Here is a 20,977-nt window from a genome sequence, read left to right as displayed (position 1 = left end):
GAAAAAGTGTGGTAGAAATATGTGCACAAGCAACCAGGATAACCACAGCCTTGAAAGGATTGTTAAGAAAAGGTCATTCAAAAATTTGGGGGGAGATTCACAAGGAGTGGACTGCTGCTGGCGTCAATGCTTCAAGAGCCACCACTGTTGTGAATTCCCTGGCTCAGACTTCTGAGCCGAAGCTCCCTCTGCTCCCTCCGGTGGTTACTGGAGGTAGTGGAGCTGTCCAGATTGACAGAGGTTTGCAACCTGATGATGATGATGACTGGAGGTCTGGGGTTACTGATTGGAGTATTTGAGTCTGCAGACTTCCTTCAATCCCTGCTGGTGATTGCTTTCCTGTGCATTCTGAGGTCTGATGTCTCCTGACCTGATCCTGCATTGATCAGCTAAGTGCTCATTTGCTAACCCTTTGCATCTGATCTGTTTTTGTCTCTCTTTGCTTGTTGTGCGGGTTCAGCATGCTCCTCTGGGGGTCGTGCTGGACCACCGCTCCATATGTTACAGCCTGTGTCAGTTTGTTCAGTCCCCTGTTATATTGGTCTCTTTTGCTTTGCTTCTAGTTCATACCAGAGTGCTGATATAGTGGGGGCGAAGTCGTGTGACTTCAGTGTTTTTTTGTACATTAGATGTGTTGGATTTTTCAGGGTTTTTGCGTGATTGCAGACAGTGTCTTTCCTATCTAGTCAGTTTGGGCCCCATCATTTGCTCAGTCTATTTTTCTGCCTGCGTTTGTGTTTCATCTTGTCTCACCGACAATATGTTTGGGAGCTATTTATTCCTTTTGGGGTCTGCTCTGGGGCAGTTTAGATTTCACATTTCTTGCTTTAGGCTTAGTTAGCTCTCCGGCTGTGCCGAGGCATCTAGGGCATCGTAGATACGCTCCACGGCTACTGCTAGTTGTGTGGATAGGATCAGGAGTCTGCAATCCGCTTAGTTACCAACCTCTCTGGTTTTCTGGTGGCTTAGCCTGTTCCTGCCATCCTCCTTGGTGACCCATTCATAACACACCACACACAGACTTATCCAGGACATGGGCTACAAGTGTCGCATTCCTTGTGTCAAGCCACTCATGACCAATAGACAACGCCAGAAGCGTCTTACCTGGACCAAGGAGAAAAAAAATGGACTGCTGCTCAGTGGTCCAAAGTGTTTTCAGATGAAAGTACATTTTGCATTTCATTTGTAAATCAAGGTCCCAGAGTCTGGGGGAAGAGCGGAGAGGCCACAATCCAAGCTGCTTGAGGTCTAGTGTGAAGTTTCCACAATCAGTGATGGTTTGGGGAGCCATGTCATCTGCTGGTGTAGGTCAACTGTTTTATCAAGACCAAAGTCAGCGCAGCCATCTACCAAGAAATTTTAGAGCACTTCATGCTTCCCTCTGCTGACAAGCTTTTTGGAGATGGAAATTTAATTCTTCAGCAGGACTTGGCACCTGTGTACACTGCCAAAAGTACCAATACCTGGTTTATAAACAACAATATCACTGTGCTTGATTGGCCTGCAAACTCGCCTGACCTTAACCCCATAGAGAATCTATGGTGTATTGTCAAGAGGAAGATCAGAGACACCAGACCAACCAATGCAGACGAGCTGAAGGCTGCTATCAAAGCGACCTGGGCTTCCATAACTCCTCAGCAGTGCCAGAGGGTGATCGCCTCCATGACACGCCACATTGATGCAAAAGGAGCCCTGACCCAGTATTGAGCGCATTTACTGAACATACATTTCAGTAGGCCAACATTTCGGATTTTAAAATCACTTTTCAAGCTGGTGTTATAAAGTATTCTAATTTACTGAGATAATGAATTTTGGGTTTTCATTGGCTGTAAGCCATAATCATCAATATTAACAGAAATAAACACCTGCAATATATCACTCTGTTTGTAATGACTCTATATAATATGAGTTTCACTTTTTGTATTGAAGAACTGAAATAAAATTAAATTTTTGATGATATTCTAATTTAGTGAGAAGCATTTGTATCAGTAAGCAACTCGGCTTGTAATACCATGGGATCTATTAACCTACCTCTCCCATTACTGCAATAGGTGTCTCGCCGGTCGCTTGAGCCACTCTGTGTTCCACCAAGTAAAACATGTATTCATCATAAAGTAATCGAATTAGATGAAAGGACCCAAAACTGGCAGCACTACGCAAGGTGAGGTCCCGGATTACCATTGAGCTGTGAAGAAAGAGAAAAATTGTGTAAAGTAAGGGAATTATTAGAAATAACTACTGTATCAATAGTTCTAAAAGGTTTTCTCATGTCTTCACAAGCAAGAACGTACCTGTAGAAGGACCACTTTAGGAGGAACTGCCTTGCAGCTTTGGGGAAGCTGGTACTCCCTTCATGTGGCTTCAGCACTTGGGTGACCACATTATCGAGCCAACTTGCCCACTGGTCTAATGAACTCTGCTGCTGAAGCGTTAACTTGAAATCCTGCTCCAGCTTTTGGACCATGCCTTCCTCACACTGGCACACCCAGGATGCTTGTTCCTGTCGTCACCAATAAAAATGGCTAGTTAATAAATGCACAGCATTAAATCTTTTCCAAGACTAGCAACTTCTCCTACATTTACCTGAACATTGGCAAAGTCCACTCGATTGAGATCACTAAGCATCTGATTAATTTGTGACGTGTTCTGTAACACGGCCCGGGCTGCTTGGGCCAGGTGATTTAAGGACGTGTACCGACGCAGGGTCTGAGCAAATGCACTAACAACTCCAACCTGAAAAAATTAAAAACACTGAAAGCTAACATAGCATATACATTCAACCAAAGGAAAAGGGCAAGATTATTGAATTGGGGGGGGGGGGGGGGGGGAAGGAGGATAATAAAGACACTAACATTTATTTTAAAGAGGTTGTCCACTACACTAACTCAGTTACTGTTTTTGTCATAAATGCCTAAGGATAATGCTCTTAAAGATCCCCTTATACAGTTTGTCAATTTTCACATTTTGTACTTTTCTGCTTAGCAGAAATCGTGCAAGAACACAGAAAGCTAATCACAGCCATCACTTCTTCCTCTTTAGGCTTTTCTGCTGCCTTGTGACTACATTTCCCATCAGCCCTTGTGCTGGACTTCAGTCAGCAGTGAGCACACCCCCTGTAACGCCACTCCCGCCAGCTTCAGTCCTAGCAAGCCACGGATACAGTGAATGAAGTAACACAAAGCACCAGCCTTGGCAATATAGAGTAACACACACAGTATTTTGCAGACACACCAGACCATAAGACGCACTCCAAATTTTGAAGAAACAACTAGGGAAAACGTCTTATTGTCCCATTTTATGGCAGCTTATATGGGTGTCGACGACGGTGCGGTGTCACAGGAGGCAGGGTCACTGCTTCAGGAGTCCGGCGGCAGCAGCTAGGCAATGCAGCGGGTCACGGGCTCCCAATATCTAAATTTGCCTATACATCGCCTCCGGCAGCCTTTTTCCTGAAGCCCACCGCAAGGGAACTCAATGGGAACGAGACTCTGCTCAGCATCAGCATCTTAAAAAGGCCCAAAGCCCACAGCATCGCCCCACTCCTGCTGGCCTCCTATAGCAGGGACCCTGGCTCCTGTGATCATGCTCCCCCCGCCTCCCCTCCCAGCTACCTTCGGATTATAAGAAACGCCCCGAGTTCCTCCCAAATTTGTCTTATAATCCAAAAAATATGTTGTATACTGTGGGGGAAATAACCAAGGAAAATATTGTGTCAGCTCACCAAACCGTAGCAAATGCGAAGTCAGGAGGAATGCAATCAATCCTGGGCGGTGCAGGGAACTTGGATTCCGGAAAATCTTGTAGGCACAATACTCAGGAGGTGTTCCAGCAACTTCGACCAAAGGATGGTTAAAATCCAAAGACTTTATTCCAAAAACTTGATTAAAAACAGAATAGATACATAAAAAACATATGGTTCACCATTGTGACAGACGCTTACGCGTTTCGGACTGGAGGGTCCTTACTCATAGCTTAACATCTTACAAATAAACATATACCTATATACACTTGCTGGCTGAGGTAAAGTGGGAGGGAAAAAAAAAAAAAATGGGCGGAGGTCCACAATAGTAGGAAGGGAGGATTTTCTCCACCATACCATAAAGCATTGAATCTGAACATGGAGGAAATCACCACATCATCTTAAAAATATATATATATATATATATATATATATATATATATATATATATATATATATATATATATATATATATATATATGTATATATATATATATACATACACATACCATAAAGCATTGAATCTGAACATGGAGGAAATCACCACATCATCTTAATTATATATATATATATATATATATATATATATATATATATATATATGTATGTATGTATGTATGTATGTAAAGATCAGATTTTAAATTCATGCCTGCGGGATATCGTGTTTTTAACTTAAAAATCCACATTGCTTCTTTACGCTGCAATTCCTTTTTTCTATCACCTCCCATCTTGGGGTTTGGGACAGTTTCTATTATATTAACCCTACAAGTACTGACATCTCCTCCATGTACAGAAATAAAATGCTGAGAGGCTCCCGAAGGACTCCTTGTAGTTTTATTACATGAATCATAAAGATGTTCAGAAATCCTTTTGCGAAGAGGACGTGTGGTGTTACCCACATATTGAATACAGCATGTTTCACATGTTATTAAATAAATGACATATGTGGAACTACAGTTGGCAAACATATTTATAACATGTTCATTTTTTGTAACTGTGGACTTAAATGTAGACGTATTATACATGTATTTACATAAACCACATGATCTTGTTCCACAACGATAGCTACCAGAGACAGATAACCAGCTTGAATTATTTTCTGATGAAAAACGCAAAGTGTGATCACTGGGGGACAAAATATTCGCAATTGTAGTTCCTTTTTTAGGAATAAAATTGCAGCCTTTATCCAATATAGTTCTCAAAGTTGGATCCACCCGTAAAAATAGGTAGATTTGATTTACGGGCGGCACGGTGGCTCAGTGGTTAGCCCGTAAATTTGAATCCCACCAAGGACAACATCTGCAAGGAGTTTGTATGTTCTCCCCGTGTTTGCGTGGGTTTCCTCCCACATTCTAAAGACATACTGATAGGGAATATAGATTGTGAGCCCCATCGGGGACAGTGATGATAATGTGTGCAAATTGTAAAGCGCTGCGGAATATGTTAGCGCTATATAAAAATAAAGATTTATTATTTAATAATTTCCGTTATTTGATTAAATTGATCACTATATTTAGTAATAAAAACTGGTTTCTCCTGAAAATTACTAAATTTTGATTTTATTTCCAAATAATCATCTCTTGTTTTTCTTTCTGCTACAATTTTACCCCTATTAATTTGATGCTTGCATTAACCTCTAGTCTTTAATCGTTCATCAATTACTTCACATTCCTGTCTGTAAAATGAATCAGTTGTGCAGCACCTCTTGGCACGCACAAAGTCACCTACTGGGAGATTATTAATGACTTGTTTGGGATGGTTGCTGCTAGCATGCAACAAGGAATTACCTGATTGCGGTTTTCTATATAAACATACTTCAACCCTAAAATCTGCTTCATTTCCAATCAACATCATGTCAAGAAAAGCAATTCGTTCCTTATTCATATGATATGTAAATTTTAAATTATGATTATTAATATTAAGGAATTTTATGAATTCTTTTATATTATCTGGATCACCCTTCCATATTATTATCAGATCATCAATAAATCTTCTAAAAAATTCTATATGATCCATAAAAATATTTTCCTGACCATAAATTTTTTCTTCCTCCCACCAAGTAACAAATATATTTGCAAGCGATGGGGAAAATTTCGCCCCCATCGCACATCCTTGTAATTGAAGGAACAAATTGCTTTTCCTTTTGAACATAAAATAGTTGTTTAACAAAAATTCAGTTACAGATAAAATAAATTGCTGCAATTCCACACTGTATTTAGTATATTTAAGCAACTGATCCTGAAGTGCACGAATAGCTAGATGATGAGGTATAGATGAATACAGTGTAGCAATATCTGCAGTAACCCATGTATAATTACTATTCCACTTAATGTTCTTCATTACACGTAACACATGTTTGCTGTCCTTGATATAGCTAGGTGATCTCAATACTAGAGGTTGAAGTCATGCATCCAACCAATCCCCCAAATTCTCCAATAATGACCCTATTCCAGAGAAAACAGGCCGCATAGGTGGGGGAAATACCCCCTTATGAACCTTGGGCAAGGCATGAAAAAGAGGAATTTTGGGGAAAGGTGGATTCATAAATTCCAATTGCTGACTAGTAAAAAAACCCATCAAATGTCCTTCTTCCAAAATTTTCATTAAAAGAACTCTTATCTCCTCTGTAGGATCCTTCAATAACGGCTTGTACACAACACTGTCTTGAAGCAACTTATGCACTTCATGTTCATAAAGACCAGTATCCCAGTATAGTAGTAGATCCACCTTTATCTGAATTTTTTATAACAATGTTAGAATTTTTCTTCAATTCCTCCAATGCATTTTTTTGTTTTTTTGTTAAGTTTTTTTATTATTCTGATTTGTAATTTCCGATGCCAGTTTGGTAAGTTCACTTTCCACCACTATTTGAAATTCCTCCATCACTGTGCTACGTGACTGCACTGGGTAATAAGTAGGATTGGGAACCCTGTTTCCAAACAGACGGTCATTTATGTCCAAAAAATTTTTTTCCTCCTCTGACATTTCATACAATTTTTTTTAAAATAATCTGGTCTGAAAAAGATTTTTCTGAATATTCATTCACAGGTGGAATCTCATCTTGGACAGTATGAATAGAGTCTTGTTCATCAAAAAAATGTTTCTTTATTGTTAAACCTCTGATAAATTTATTCATGTCCAGAATTGTGTCAAAAAGATTAAACTGTTTATTTGGGACAAAACCCAATCCTTTCTCCAGAACTTCCACCTGTGCATCTGATAAAATTGTGGCTGACAGGTTTAGAACTGTTTGTTCCTCTTTTGGTAGTGCCTGGTGTAGTAATTTCGTCTTACGATATTTTCGCCCTGCCCGCCTCCGTTTTTTCTTGATGACAATCCTTTCTGTGAATCCAAGTTTTTTGTCAGGATAGAACTAGTAGTCGCTGCCTGTTCTTCTATGTCTACATCAGACTCATCAGTACACCCATCTGTATTATCAGTAGACGAAAAACTCACGTCTTTGTGATTTATACCGCTTTCGAAAACTACTGTTCAGGGTATTATTTCTATTGAATGTTTTCCAACTGTAGACCACATTTTCATCATAATCTCTAGTGTCTCTTTTTTCCTTTTTACAATGTACTCTTCCAGCATATTTAGATTTCGTTTTCTCAAATTGTATTAATTCAGTTTCAATATCTTTGATTTTTTTATCCAAAACGGAAACTTTTTCTTCCTCATACTGGATAATAAGGGACATTAATTTTATGGAACAATCTGACAAAATGTTATTCCACTTGTCAGAAAATGAGACATCAAATTGAACTGTGGAGCGTTTATTCAATCTTAGACCTCTAGGGATCATTTCATGACCTATATAGTTTTGCAAAGTGGTCAGATCCCACCACGTTTTTAATCTAATAATCATTTGTTTTTCCAATTCTGATATTGATTTTTCAATATTGTCATGATCTCTCAAATCCACTCTATTTGTTCTAGAAAAAACAGCAGCGGCCTTATTATGTCTATCCGCATTTTTTATTGAAAAAAAATTCTGAATCTTTAAGGCTGTGTGCACACGTAGCGATTTTTAAGCGTTTTTGCAGCGATTTTCGGCGCGAAAACGCTTAAAAATCGTGTACAGAACGCCCCCCATGCATTCCTATGGCATTCCGTACATGCTGTGCTAATGCTGCGCTTTTTTCCACGGCGGAATCGCATCGCGGAAAAAAATCGCAGCATGCTCATTCTTTGTGCGGAATCGCAAAGAATTGCCGCGATTCCGCACCCATAGGAATGCATGAGAATCGCTTACTTCCCGCATGTGGCTATGCCCACCATGCGGAAAGTTAAGCGTCTCATGTGCGGTTGGTACCCACGGTGTGGAGGAGAGGAGACTGTCCTCCAGGCCCTGGGTACCATACCCCTATAAAAAAAAAGATCGGTGTATATTTACCTTCCGTCGTCCCGCGATGCATTCCCGGCCTAAGCGTTCCCAGTAATGCCTTGCGGCAAGGTCCTGTGATGACGTGGTCTCGTGAGATCGCTATAGCAACGCGAGACTACATCATCACAGGTCTCGCAAGGCATTGCTGGGAACGCTGAGGCCCGGGATGGCAGCGTGGGACGCCGGAAGGTAAATATACCCCAATTTTTTTTATTTTTTTTAGCATTTTAACATTCTATCTTTTACTATTGATGCCGCATAGGCGGCCTCAATAGTAAAAACCTGGTCACACTTGTCAAACACTATGTTTGACGAGTGTGACCAACCTGTCAATCACTTTCCAAGCGATGCTTCAAATCGCTTGGAAAGTGCATGAATATCGCACGCGAAAATCGTGGCAAAATCGCAATCATAATCGCGGTGAAATCGCGCGGAAAAAACGCGCGATTTCTGGGAAGGAGTCCGGTTTTTAGTAAGCGTTTTAAAACGCTACGTGTGCACATAGCCTAAAGGACACTTCACCTTCAGCCATATTATATAAATAGTCTTTATCTTAAGAAAATGAACTGTTCACTCCAGAAAAAATTATTGTAATGTTTATATAGAAAACCGCAATCAGGTAATTCCTTGTTGCATGCTAGCAGCAACCATCCCAAACAAGTCATTAATAATCTCCCAGTAGGTGACTTTGTGCGTGCCAAGAGGTGCTGCACAACTGATTCATTTTACAGACAGGAATGTGAAATAATTGACGAACGATTAAAGACTAGAGGTTAATGCAAGCATCAAATTAATAGGGGTAAAATTGTGGCAGAAAGAAAAACAAGAGATGATTATTTGGTAATAAAATCAAAATTTAGTAATTTTCAGGAGAAACCAGCTTTTATTACTAAATATAGTGATCAATTTAATCAAATAACGGAAATTATTAAATCAAATCTACCTATTTTACGGGTGGATCCAACTTTGAGAACTATATTGGATAAAGGCTGCAATTTTATTCCTAAAAAAGGAACTACAATTGCGAATATTTTGTCCCCCAGTGATCACACTTTGCGTTTTTCATCAGAAAATAATTCTAGTTGGTTATCTGTCTCTGGTAGCTATCGTTGTGGAAGAAGATCATGTGGTTTATGTAAATACATGTATAATAAGTCTACATTTAAGTCCACAGTTACAAAAAATGAACATGTTATAAATATGTTTGCCAACTGTAGTTCCACATATGTTATTTATTTAATAACATGTGAAACATGCAACATGCTGCATTCAATATGTGGGCAACACCACACGTCCTCTTCGCAAAAGGATTTCTGAACATCTTTATGATTCATGTAATAAAACTACGAGTCCCTCGGGAGCCTCTCAGCATTTTATTTCTGTACATGGAGATGTCAGTACTTGTAGGGTTAATATAATAGAAACTGTCCGAAACCCCAAGAGGGGAGGTGATAGAAAAAAGGAATTGCAGCGTAAAGAAGCAATGTGGATTTTTAAGTTAAAAAACACAATATCCTGCAGGCATGAATTTAAAATCTGATCTTTATATATATATATATATATATATATATATATATATATATATATATATATATATATATATATATATATATATATATATATATATATATATATATATATATATAATTAAGATGATGTGGTGATTTCCTCCATGTTCAGATTCAATGCTTTATGGTATGGTGGAGAAAATCCTCCCTTCCTACTATTGTGGACTTCCGCCCATTTTTTTTTTTTTCCCTCCCACTTTACTTCAGCCAGCAAGTGTATATAGGTATATGTTTATTTGTAAGATGTTAAGCTATGAGTAAGGACCCTCCAGTCCGAAACGCGTAAGCGTCTGTCACAATGGTGAACCATATGTTTTTTATGTATCTATTCTGTTTTTAATCAAGTTTTTGGAATAAAGTCTTTTGATTTTAACCATCCTTTGGTCGAAGTTGCTGGAACACCTCCTGAGTATTGTGGGGGAAATAAGTATTTGATCCCTTCCTGATTTTGTAAGTTTTCCCACTGACAAAGACATGAACAGTATAATTTTAAAGGTAGGTTAATTTTAACATTGAGAGATAGAATATCAAAAATAAAATCCAAGAAATCACATTGAATAAATGATATACATTTATTTGCATTTTGCAGTGAGAAAACAGGATTTTTTGTTGCTTACCGTAAAATCTGTTTCTCTGAGCCTTCATTGGGGGACCCAGAAACCATGGGTGTATGCTGCTGCCACTAGGAGGCTGACACTATGCAAATAAAAAAGTTAGCTCCTCCTCCGCAGTGTACACCCCACCGACAGGAAGTAGGATGTTCAGTTAGTGAGAAACCAGTAGGAGAAGTAATCTGTAACGAGATAAAAACCACAGAAAACACAAATCCATACTGTAACAATATACAGTAAACTGTGCTGTTCAACTTGGGAGGGTGCTGTGTCCCCCAATGAAGGCTCAGAGAAACAGATTTTACGGTAAGCAACAAAAAATCCTGTTTTCTCTCTCGCTTCATTGGGGGACACAGAAACCATGGGACGTCCCAAAGAAGTCCCCAAGGGGAGGGAACAGCAAACAACTCCAATCGGGACAAGGAAGTCACCCTCGTCACCTGCAAGGTCACCTGCGAGGTATTTTCACCCCGACCGCCACTTGCCGAAGCTAGGCATGGGCTCTGAAAAACCTCATGGACCTGTGGAGGACAAATGACCGTACTGCAGAGGAGCCAGACGTAGGCCCAAAGAGTACCGCCAGGAGGACACACACTGCCCGGGCAGTGTGCGTCGTACTGAAAAGAACGCAGTCCCTCCTGGGCCGGCAACCCTACTAATGTCGACCAGATTCCGCGAGCAGACGCTGACCTGGAGGCCAGAGGATTACTATACCTCAAGCCCGAGGTTGATAAGTACCGTTGCTGTGGTCAGGTAGCCTGATGAGAGCACGCCACGAAGGGAAAATTCGAGGCGGATGAAAAAGAATTTAGAGATGTAGAGTGGACCCTTGACCCACAGGAAGTGTACCACAGCTGCTATAGAGTCTGTGAGGCCCTAGGAGTGGTGGAGAGCCTGAAAGGGAAGGCTACCAACAGAAAAGGAAAATGAACCCGTACGTTGCGAAAGCAGATATCGCCAAAGCCCTGAAGGAATCAGAACCTGGATAAGAGCTTCATGGAACAATCATGCGATTCGCAGGAGGCAAATGCTGAACGAAGAAAAATTTCCTCCTGAGAAAAAGGATGGACTCAATCCTAGATCCCGAAAAGGCACGCTGAGGAAAATGCGCTGAAGAACGACGAGGTTCAGCCTGAGGAAGGAGAGCGCTTGTCCTTCCGGTGACCTTCTCAATAATTAAGCGATTGGAGCTACCCGGAAGAAACGAGAAGCTGGTGAGGGACTTGTTTGGAGATAATTTCGCTCGTGAAACCGAAAGCCAAATGAACCCCTAGACGGGAATGATGAGGCGAAAACCCATGTTTCCATGCAAGAGAAAATTTTTGGACAGTGAGGACGATCAAATCTTCTGACCAGTCCCCAGCAAGAATGCTCTGATGAGCGAGCTAGGCCACGTGTCTACAGAACTTTGTAACACGAGTGGAGACTAAGGCAGGACACGATAAAGCGGCGGATGGTTTCAAGGTTGACCTTGCCAACTACTGTGTGAATTTGCCATGGAATCTGAGGGATGCACTTCTGGGACAGGAAGGACCGTAGTAGTGGGAGACTTGGAACCGGAGGGTTCGTAGTCACAGAAGTAGAGATATATACTAAGGCGCCCTCTTGTTTGGAAATGGCTGAAGGCCGTTCTGTGAGAAAATGACAAGGCCTGAGAACAGGCCACTGAGAACCTGCGAAAGAGCCAAACACTGAAAACATACTGAATGGAACCAGGGGATAATCTGGATCTCATCGCCGCGATGTAGGCTCAGGATGGCTATGAAGAGACAACTGATTGCTCCACAAAGGAGATAGAACGGAGACTACTGGATGACTGAGATCCAAAAGGGAGATAAATCCAGAATCCCGGGATGAGTGTGGATATGGACAAAAATAGTGTAGCTGGACTTAGAAAAGTGATTAGTCGAGCAAGGAAAGTTCATGCAAAACATGGAGTATGATAACTGTAAGAAAAGTTGGCTCTAGGTAAATCAAATAGACACCAGAAGACAACTAGGCTGACGAAAGGCAGGTGAATTTGTAGGACGATGTAAATGACCGAATCCATCCTGGATCCTCTGGAGCAGGGAGGGGATTACGGTGTGTAGACCCGCTAGCCTAAGTCTAAGACAAAACGCGCCTGAGGATAACAGTGAAAAGATACAATACTAGCCGAAGGAAGAAACGCGTTATCACCAGACTCATTCTTGGATCCAGGACTGGAACAGCTTTTTACCCCGGTCGATGCTTGCGCAGAGTTAGATCCCACTCCTGTCTGAGGTGGGATACTTTTTCCCGGTCACGGTCAGAAGTCACATGTCTGAGCTGCTGGAGGCTTTACTCGGCGTCTGTAAGTAAGAATAGGTAAATTCCAACAGATAAGGAGCTTATGGTAGTGTGGTAGCTCGAAGGCCCCTAAAGCAGGCTAGAACTTATAAACTACTATTTGCCAAACATCAAAGATAGACGGAACACACCGGCAGTAAAGATGGCTTCTGGACAGTACAGTAAACTGATCAGTAGATGGCAAAAACTCCTGTGGAGCAACTCACACTTAGGGTACAGAACATGCCGCAGTAAAAGCACGACCATCAGTACCTGACACGAGAGAGTCTGACCCACCTGAAGGTGGAGTATCCAGATATGTTGCTACCAAGATCCGCACTGTGGGACAGAGATCCGTTCTGTTTGGACATAGTAGTGGTTACGTTTAACTGTTAACAAACCACAGATGTTATTGACAATGAAATATGTAGCCGAGAGGTGTCTTTGACTCACCTGAAAGCGACTTGTAACCGCGGCTGTAGCCCGCTATGAGCAATAAATGCCGGCACCTCACCTCGAGTGACGATTAGACGGGAGCTTAGGCAAAAGCTGCAAAAGACCGTGAGGAACGTGAGAGAGGACGCTTCTGACTCACCAGAAAACAGGACAGTATAGCCTGATTGGTATAGTTGATGGCCTCGGGTACGTTTGAGTTACCAGAGAGATGGCATGTCTGATAGAGGACTATTCAAGTGCTCGATAAGGGATAGAGTACTGCTGCAATAGAACGCGAGGAACCTGAAGGCGAGAGCGTCTGACTCACCTGAATACGGTACAGAACACCAGTACCACTGAAGCAGTCAACCCCAGACACATCTCCACAGTAATACGGCCGTTTGAACTACTGTACCTGGTAGGTGATGCGTCTGAAGCCTGGATAGCGGATATAGCCCAGCTGCAATCGGCTCTAAGTATCCTGAGTACAAATCAGCTTGGAGAGAACCCGGAGAAGGGTATAGGAGACGGCCATTTCTGAGTTGCGGGGAAGTCTAGGCCTGGATACCTGACATTAGGCAGAATAACAGCTTGTGTGTTGCGGTCTAGGCCGGAATACCTGACGGCATTAGGCCGAATAACGGCTTCTGGCTGCGGTCTAGGTCTGAAAACCTGACGGCATTAGGCAGAATAACGGCTTCTGTGATGCGGTCTAGGTCTGGGTACCTGACGGCATTAGGCAGAATAATGGCTTCTGTATTGCGGTATAGGACTGGGTACCTGACGACATTAGGCAGAATAATGGCTTCTGTGTTGCGGTCTAGGTCTGGATACCTGACGGCATTAGGCAGAATAACGGCTTCTGTGTTGCCGTCTAGGTCAGGATACCTGACGAAATCAGGTAGAATAATGGCTTCTGTATTGCGGTATAGGACTGGGTACCTGACGACATTAGGCAGAATAATGGCTTCTGTGTTGCGGTCTAGGTCTGGATACCTGACGGCATTAGGCAGAATAACGGCTTCTGTGTTGCGGTCTAGGTCTGGATACCCGACGACATCAGGTAGAATAATGGCTTCACGCGTAGTAAGCCGTGCCACGAAGTCTGTAGTAAAGTAGATTCTGACCAGTCAATTCTTCTGACGGTAGAACAGTAGGCTTTGGATCAGAAAGAGACGAAACACCACTCTCTGGTGTGCGCCATGGTTCCAACTTCTGGAACAGCGAGTTGTGGTCAGCTTCTCTATCCACTGAGCCACAGCAGACAATTGCCAGATAACATGGACTTCTATTAAGCTAGAAGTCCGGCCCAAACACTGGAGACGTGAAGAGAAAGAAGCAGCACCTTGTTCTGCTTATAGCAGTATGAATCCAGCGTCCGGAGGGGACTGCAGAAAATTGAAGGACGAGTGCCTGTGAGCTGTAGATATTGGAGTAGTTGCTATGCCAGGACCCCAACGTCTTTATGTGAAGCAATGGTTGAGACTTGCTCTGCTGAAAATCAAGGCACCTATCCGTAATGGCCGAAAAACACAACAACCGTGTGACAAAATCAGATCTCCGACAGACATACTGATGCACTAGAGACTGCGCGGCAGAAGATTACAATTATGCCAGTAAAATACACGACTCTAGAGTACTATTACGTCTGTGACTGTACAGCTCTAGAGTACAGTTACTTCGAGACCGTACGGCTCCAGAAAAACCATCAAGTTAGTGACTGTACGGCTCCAGAGACTGTACGACCGGGTCAACTGTGGGCTCCTGGACGGTGGGAGAGGACCACAGTGGAGGAATAGGAGGAGAATGAAGTGGCCTAGAGTTAGACATGAGAACAATCCCACTAAGCGCTGCCAGAAGGTTAGGGGACAGGGGAGCAGAGGAGGGGATCAGTCTGCAGTGCAGCTACTTACGGCAGATGTCCTGTAGAAGACTTCATGGCTGTAGAGAGAGACAGGCAGGTCTCATAGCTGGATGCGGCTCCCCTGTACCACAGCCAGAAAATGGCGTCTGCCAGAAGACGCAGGGCAGAACGCACACGCTGTGAGGGCGGCCAGAGACCGGGAAGCCCGCTCTCAGCTAAACGAGGGGCCCAGAGGAGCAATATGGCGGTGGCTCCCGTCCACAGTCTGAGGGTAGCGGGCGGAGCTTGACGCCACACAGGAAGAGGCGAGAGGAGAAACAGGCGGGAAAAAGCCCGCCCAGAGCCGAGAGGAAGGGGGGCGGAGTCAGCGCTGCAACTAGGCCCAAAATGAAGCCGGGACATAGATTACAGCCGGCGGCCGCCGGAGCGGGAGGGGGGCCCGCGGAGGACATACAATAGCGCCAAACGGGTCCCCACAGTGGCACAAACAAAGCGCCATGACGCCGCTTAGACAGGCTGCACGGGGGCACAAAGAACAGGAAGCCTCTGTGTGCCAAAACCCCCTCTCTTCCCCAAAGGATCTGCAAGGCAGTGCTGAGGCCCCCGAAACCAGTCGGAAGGTATGAACTGTGCTAGCCGCCCAAACCACCATCTCTTTGAATAAAGGGTTTTTTTTTTTTTTTTTCTCTTCTTATCCCGTTTTCTTCACCTCTTCAGTAACTGGGGAGAAAAGAGGGAAAGTACCATGTTGCGGGACGTCCGTGTCTCCTCGACCGACAGGCTCTGGTGGGCGAGTGGGTGGGAGAAGTAGGCAGGACCAGGTATTCTTTCTCTTGCGGGATCACCTAAACACGGGTCTGTGTTAGGGATTTGGGGGTCCTGCCGTCCAGACATATGAGGATACGGGGTGGCAGTACACGCCGTACTCAGTCTCTGTGTGGAAGTACAGTAGTGACCATTCACACTGTATCCCTCCGGGAACCTGAAAAGAAAACGACGCACATTGAGGTAGATAAGGGTCTAGTAAAAGACCCGTGTCCACCTCCTACTGACACTAAGCTAAACTGAACATCCTACTTCCTGTCGGTGGGGTGTACACTGTGGAGGAGGAGCTAACTTTATTTGTATAGTGTCAGCCTCCTAGTGGCAGCAGCATACACCCATGGTTTCTGTGTCCCCCAATGAAGCGATAGAGAAATAAGGGTGACAGGACAATTGTGTACAAGATAATTGTGTACGGACTATTGTGTACAGACAATTGTGTACAGGCCAATTGTGTACAATGACAATTGTGTACAAGGCAATTGTGTACAAGGCGATTGCCCTGTACACAATTGTCCTTGTACACAATTGTCCTTGGACACAATTGGCCTGTACACAATTTTCTGTACACAATTGTCCGTACACAATTATCTTGTACACAATTGTCATGGAACCAGAAATAAGTATTTGATCCCTCTGGCAAACAAGACTTAATACTTGGTGGCAAAACCCTTGTTGGCAAGCACCACAGTCAGATGTTTTTTGTAGTTGATGATGAGGTTTGTGCACGTCAGGTGGAATTTTGGTCCACTCCTCTTTGATGATCATCTCTAAGGCCGGTTTCACATGTCCTATTTCCGGTAATGGAAATAACAGTACCGGAGAAATCCGTGTACGTGTTCATTTGTCACATCTGTGTGGCATCCGTGTGCATCATCCATGTGTTATCCGCGTGGATACGTATCAGAGCCTAGTATTCAAACAATTTGTTTCAATTTTAAAGGGAATCTGTCATCCCTTTTTTGAGATATCATATAATGATATAAGTGTGTGTCACATAAGGATTCTCTTAGTACTTTTGCTTCCCCCTGACCCCACACCTTTCATGCATAAATACCTTTTTTTATATTGGTTCAGATGTATGTAAACTGCCACGGTCCGGTCCTCTGGGCGGGGCTTATTCAACTGCTTCCCCCCCTACCTGTCTTGCTTAACACAAGAAATGCGTAGAGCAAGACGGGGGGGGGGGGAAGAGCAGTTGAATAAGCCCCGCCCAGAGGACCGGACAGCAGCAGTTCACATACATCTGAACCGATATAGTAAAGGTATTAATGCATGAAAGGTGCGGGGTCAGGGGGAAGCAAAAGTACTAAGAGAATCCTTATGAGACACACAATTGAATTATATCATTATATGATATCTCAAAAAAGAGGTGACAGATTCCCTTTAACCCTGTGACTTTAAAAACTCACAAGGATGGCACACAGACGCCATCCGTGTACAATACCTGTTTACACAGACCCATTGACTTGTATGGGTCCATGTGATCCATGCAGATGCACAAAAATGGACATGTCGACGTGTGGAGCACACGGACACACGGTCTGTGAGAAAACACTGATATGTGCACATACCAATTCATTTGAATGGGTCTACACTTGTCAGTGTCTCCGGTACGAAAACTGTCACCACACGTACTGGAGACACTGATGTGTGAAAGAGGTCTAAATCATTAAGATTTTGAGGCTGTCACTTGGCAACTCGGAGCTTCATCTCCCTTCAGAAGTTTTCTATGGGATTAAGGTCTGGAGACTGGCTAGGCCACTTCATGACCTTAATGTGCATCTTTTTGAGCCACTTCTTTGTTGCCTTGGCTATATGTTTTGGGTCATTGTATTGCTGGAAGACCCAACCATAATCCATTTTTAATGTCCTAGGGGAGAGGTTGTCACTCAGGATTTTACGGTACATGGCTCAATACATTCTCCCATTGAAGCGGTGAAGTAATCCTGTAGCCTTAGCAGAGAAACACTCCTTTCCACCTCCATGCTTGACAGTAGGGATGGTGTTCTTTGGGTCATAGGCAGCATTTCTCTTCCTCCAAACACGGCGAGATGAGATAATGCCAAAGAGATCAATTTTTGTCTCATCTGACCACAGTACCTTCTCCCAATCACTCACAGAATCATCCAGGTGTTAATTGGCAAACTTCAGACAGGCCAGCACATGTGCCTTGGTGAGCAGGGGGACCTTGCGGGCACTGCAGGATTTTAAATCTTTACGGAGTAATGTGTTACCAATAGTTTTCTTGGTGACTGTGGTCCCAGCTGCCTTGAGAACATTAACACGTTTCCCTCCCCCCCCCCCCGTGTAGTTTTAGGCTGATCTCTCACCTTCCTCATGATCAAGGATACCCAACGAGGTGAGATTTTGCGTGGCGCCCCAGATCAATATAGATTGACATTCATTTTGTATTTCTTCCATTTTCTTACCATTGGACCAACAGTTGTCTCCTTTTCACCCAGCGCCTTAGGTATGGTTTTGTAGCCCATTCCAGCTTTGTGCATGTCTATGATCTTGCCCCTGACATCCTTAGAAAGCTCTTTGGTCTTGCCCATGTTGTAGAGGTTAGAGTCTGACTGATTGATTGAGTCTGTGGACAGGAGTCTTTTATAAAAGGTGACTATGTAGGACAGCTGCCTTTAATACAAGCAATGAGTTGATTAGGAGCAAGAACTCTAAATGATTGGGAAGGGATCAAATACTTATTTATCATAGTAAAATGCAAATACATTTATATCATTTATACTATGTGATTTTCTGGATTTTATTTTTGATATTCTATCTCTCAATGTTAAAATTAACCTACCCTTACAATTATAAACTGTTCATGTCTTTGTCAGTGAGAAACCGCACAAAATCAGCAAGGGATCAAAGACTTATTTCCTCCACTGTATATTACGAAGGCACCGCCAAAAGTGTTAGCGCCTTTGAAATTGTTCCAGAAAAGAAAGTTTCTCCCAGAAAACTATTGCAATTACACGTTATGTTTATTTCCTTTGTATGTATTGGAACAAAACAAACAAACAAAAAAAAAGCAAATTGGACATAGTTTCACACAAAATCCCCAAAACGGGCCAGCCAAAATTGTTGGCACCCTCAACGTAATATTTGGTTGCACACCCTGTGGAATAAATAACCGCAATCAATCGCTTGCTATAACCATCAAGAAGCTTCATACACCGCTCAACTAGAATTTTGAACAGGACAATTTTTTTTGAAGGAATTATTTTTTTCTGGCCCATTTTTGGAGTTGTGTGTGAAATTATGTCCAATTTTCTTTCCCCCCCACCTTCCCCTCAGTTTTTTGTGTTGTTGCAATAGATGCAAGGGAAATAAACGTGGTCTGAAAGGAGAAATGTGCAGGGAGATCGGTGTCTGCAGCCATATGACAGTAGCAGTGAGTGAGCTCTGCTGAATAGAGAGGACTGCCCAACCACACGGCATAAACGACACATGGGATTCCACAGCTACTGGTGTGATATCACAGGAAGGCAAGAGAATTCTCAGCCAGAGATCATGTGACCAGGAGAGCATCTCAGGAAACAAAGATTTGGGAAAGCAATGCATCTACAAAAGAGATTTTCTATGGTAGCATGTTCACATGAAAGGGGCTTAGAAAGTGGTGGACAATCCCTTTAAGCAGTTAACGTTACCTTTGCTTGGACAATCAGCTGAGGAAAGTCACACATTGCATTTGTCAACCACCCTTCAAGACTCTTTGCAAAATTCCGGATAGCCTGAGTCAACGTGCCTAAGATAGAATGTAAAGGGAATTACATTAAACATAAAATGGCATTAAAGGGGCGGATAGTTGAGAAGTCCCTCTAATCCCATTAATTGGTTAATGATGGCTTGTTTACAAAATGATACAAAAATTATAGAGAACCAAAGCAATTTCATGATTTATGGTCAGGACAGTAGCTCCAAATTTCAGTTGCATGGATTATTGGAAATACTGGAGAAGCCAACCAGGTTTTTCCATTTTCTTTAGGTTTGGTTATAATGTTCATTGTGTGAATAACAGTGACATTCATTTTTTATCAAGTGCTTTATTCCGGATTAATGCCGCATTCTTCTGCTGTAACACACGACTCTCTGAATCATACAGTGTCTTCAGTGTGGTTTCTTTAGTGAGACATACATATGAATGCGCAACTTCTGGTCAACACGGAATACGCTGCAGGATTCAAATGGTCAATGTATGGTCACGTGGTACAACGGAGAAAAAGTAGGGAGGCTTATATATCAGGAATAAAGCACTCTGCCAGAAAATTATTGGCACTGCGATTTATCGGGTGTACAGAGATATGGAGAAGTTTGGGCACCCCTGGTCAAAATTATTGTTATTGTGAACAGTTAAGCAAGTTGAAGAGGAAATGATGTCTAAAAGGCCTAAAGTTAAAGATGACACATTTCCTTTGTATTATAAGCAGAAATATATATATTATATTTTTCGGAATACAAGATGCACCGGACCGCAAGAGTCACATCTAAGTTTCAGAAGGAAAATGGGGGAAAAAATTAATGCGTCAAATGGGAGTCCGTCTTACAGACCTGAATTCAGCTTACCCAGGGGGGGATCCACAGAGCTGATGGCAGCTGGAGTCAGGCGATTCTTCCGGTGGTCCAACGCTGTAGAGCGATGATTTCGCTCCCATCCAAGCTTGGTGCAGCTATTGCAGCAGGTTCGGCGGAGTGGGGGGCTCCAATGTGATTTTGTGAAAGCCCGGAGCCCCCACATTTTTATTACCTCGATGCTGTGGCCTCCAGGAAAATGGCTGTCAGAAGCAGTGCATGCGCAGATTGAGATCACGCAACAAGATCTTAGGAGACGAGATCTGTGCCGAGATCTCAATCTGCGCATTTGCCGCCTCCGGCAGCCGTTTTCCTGGAGGCCAGATTGATTCCCCAGGCACAGATCGAGATCTCAGAGCAGAGATCTCAATCTGCGCATGTGCCGCCTCCGGCAGCCAATTTCCTGAGGCCACAGCATCGAGGCAATAGAAATGCGGGGGCTTTCACAAAATGTCGCCTTGAGCCCCCCACACCACCGCCGAAACTGCCGCCCCAGGCTGGCATGGGAGCGAGATCATCGCACTGCAGCGTCAGACCACCGGAAGAATCGCCCGACGACTGCTGCCACCACGCTAAGTGTAAGTACATTCCGACTATAAGACGCATCCCCGTTTTCCCCCAAAATTTGGGGGGAAGAAAAGTGTGTCTTAAAGTCCAAAAAATACG

At 43.1% G+C, this 20,977-nt stretch overlaps 1 protein-coding gene across 1 annotated transcript in view; it reads right to left on the bottom strand.

The window, feature by feature from the left end:
- RFX2 (regulatory factor X2) overlaps positions 1-20,977 on the bottom strand; it is an 89,447-nt gene that overhangs the window by 11,469 nt on the left and 57,001 nt on the right. Inside the window, exons 12-15 of the mRNA XM_073544331.1 lie at positions 19,390-19,487; positions 2,584-2,733; positions 2,292-2,500; positions 2,032-2,185 (exon numbers count right to left, since the gene is read on the bottom strand). Coding sequence (XP_073400432.1) covers positions 2,032-2,185; positions 2,292-2,500; positions 2,584-2,733; positions 19,390-19,487 — 611 coding nt within the window. The remainder of the gene's footprint in view (positions 1-2,031; positions 2,186-2,291; positions 2,501-2,583; positions 2,734-19,389; positions 19,488-20,977) is intronic.

The sequence above is a fragment of the Dendrobates tinctorius genome, unplaced genomic scaffold (assembly GCF_039654945.1).
Source record: "Dendrobates tinctorius isolate UK_male_01 unplaced genomic scaffold, ASM3965494v1 ptg000011l, whole genome shotgun sequence".
In the NCBI taxonomy this organism is placed as follows: domain Eukaryota; kingdom Metazoa; phylum Chordata; class Amphibia; order Anura; family Dendrobatidae; genus Dendrobates; species Dendrobates tinctorius.
The sequence above is the reverse complement of the archived record's forward strand: the minus strand, read 5'-3'. Positions and strand labels throughout refer to the sequence as shown.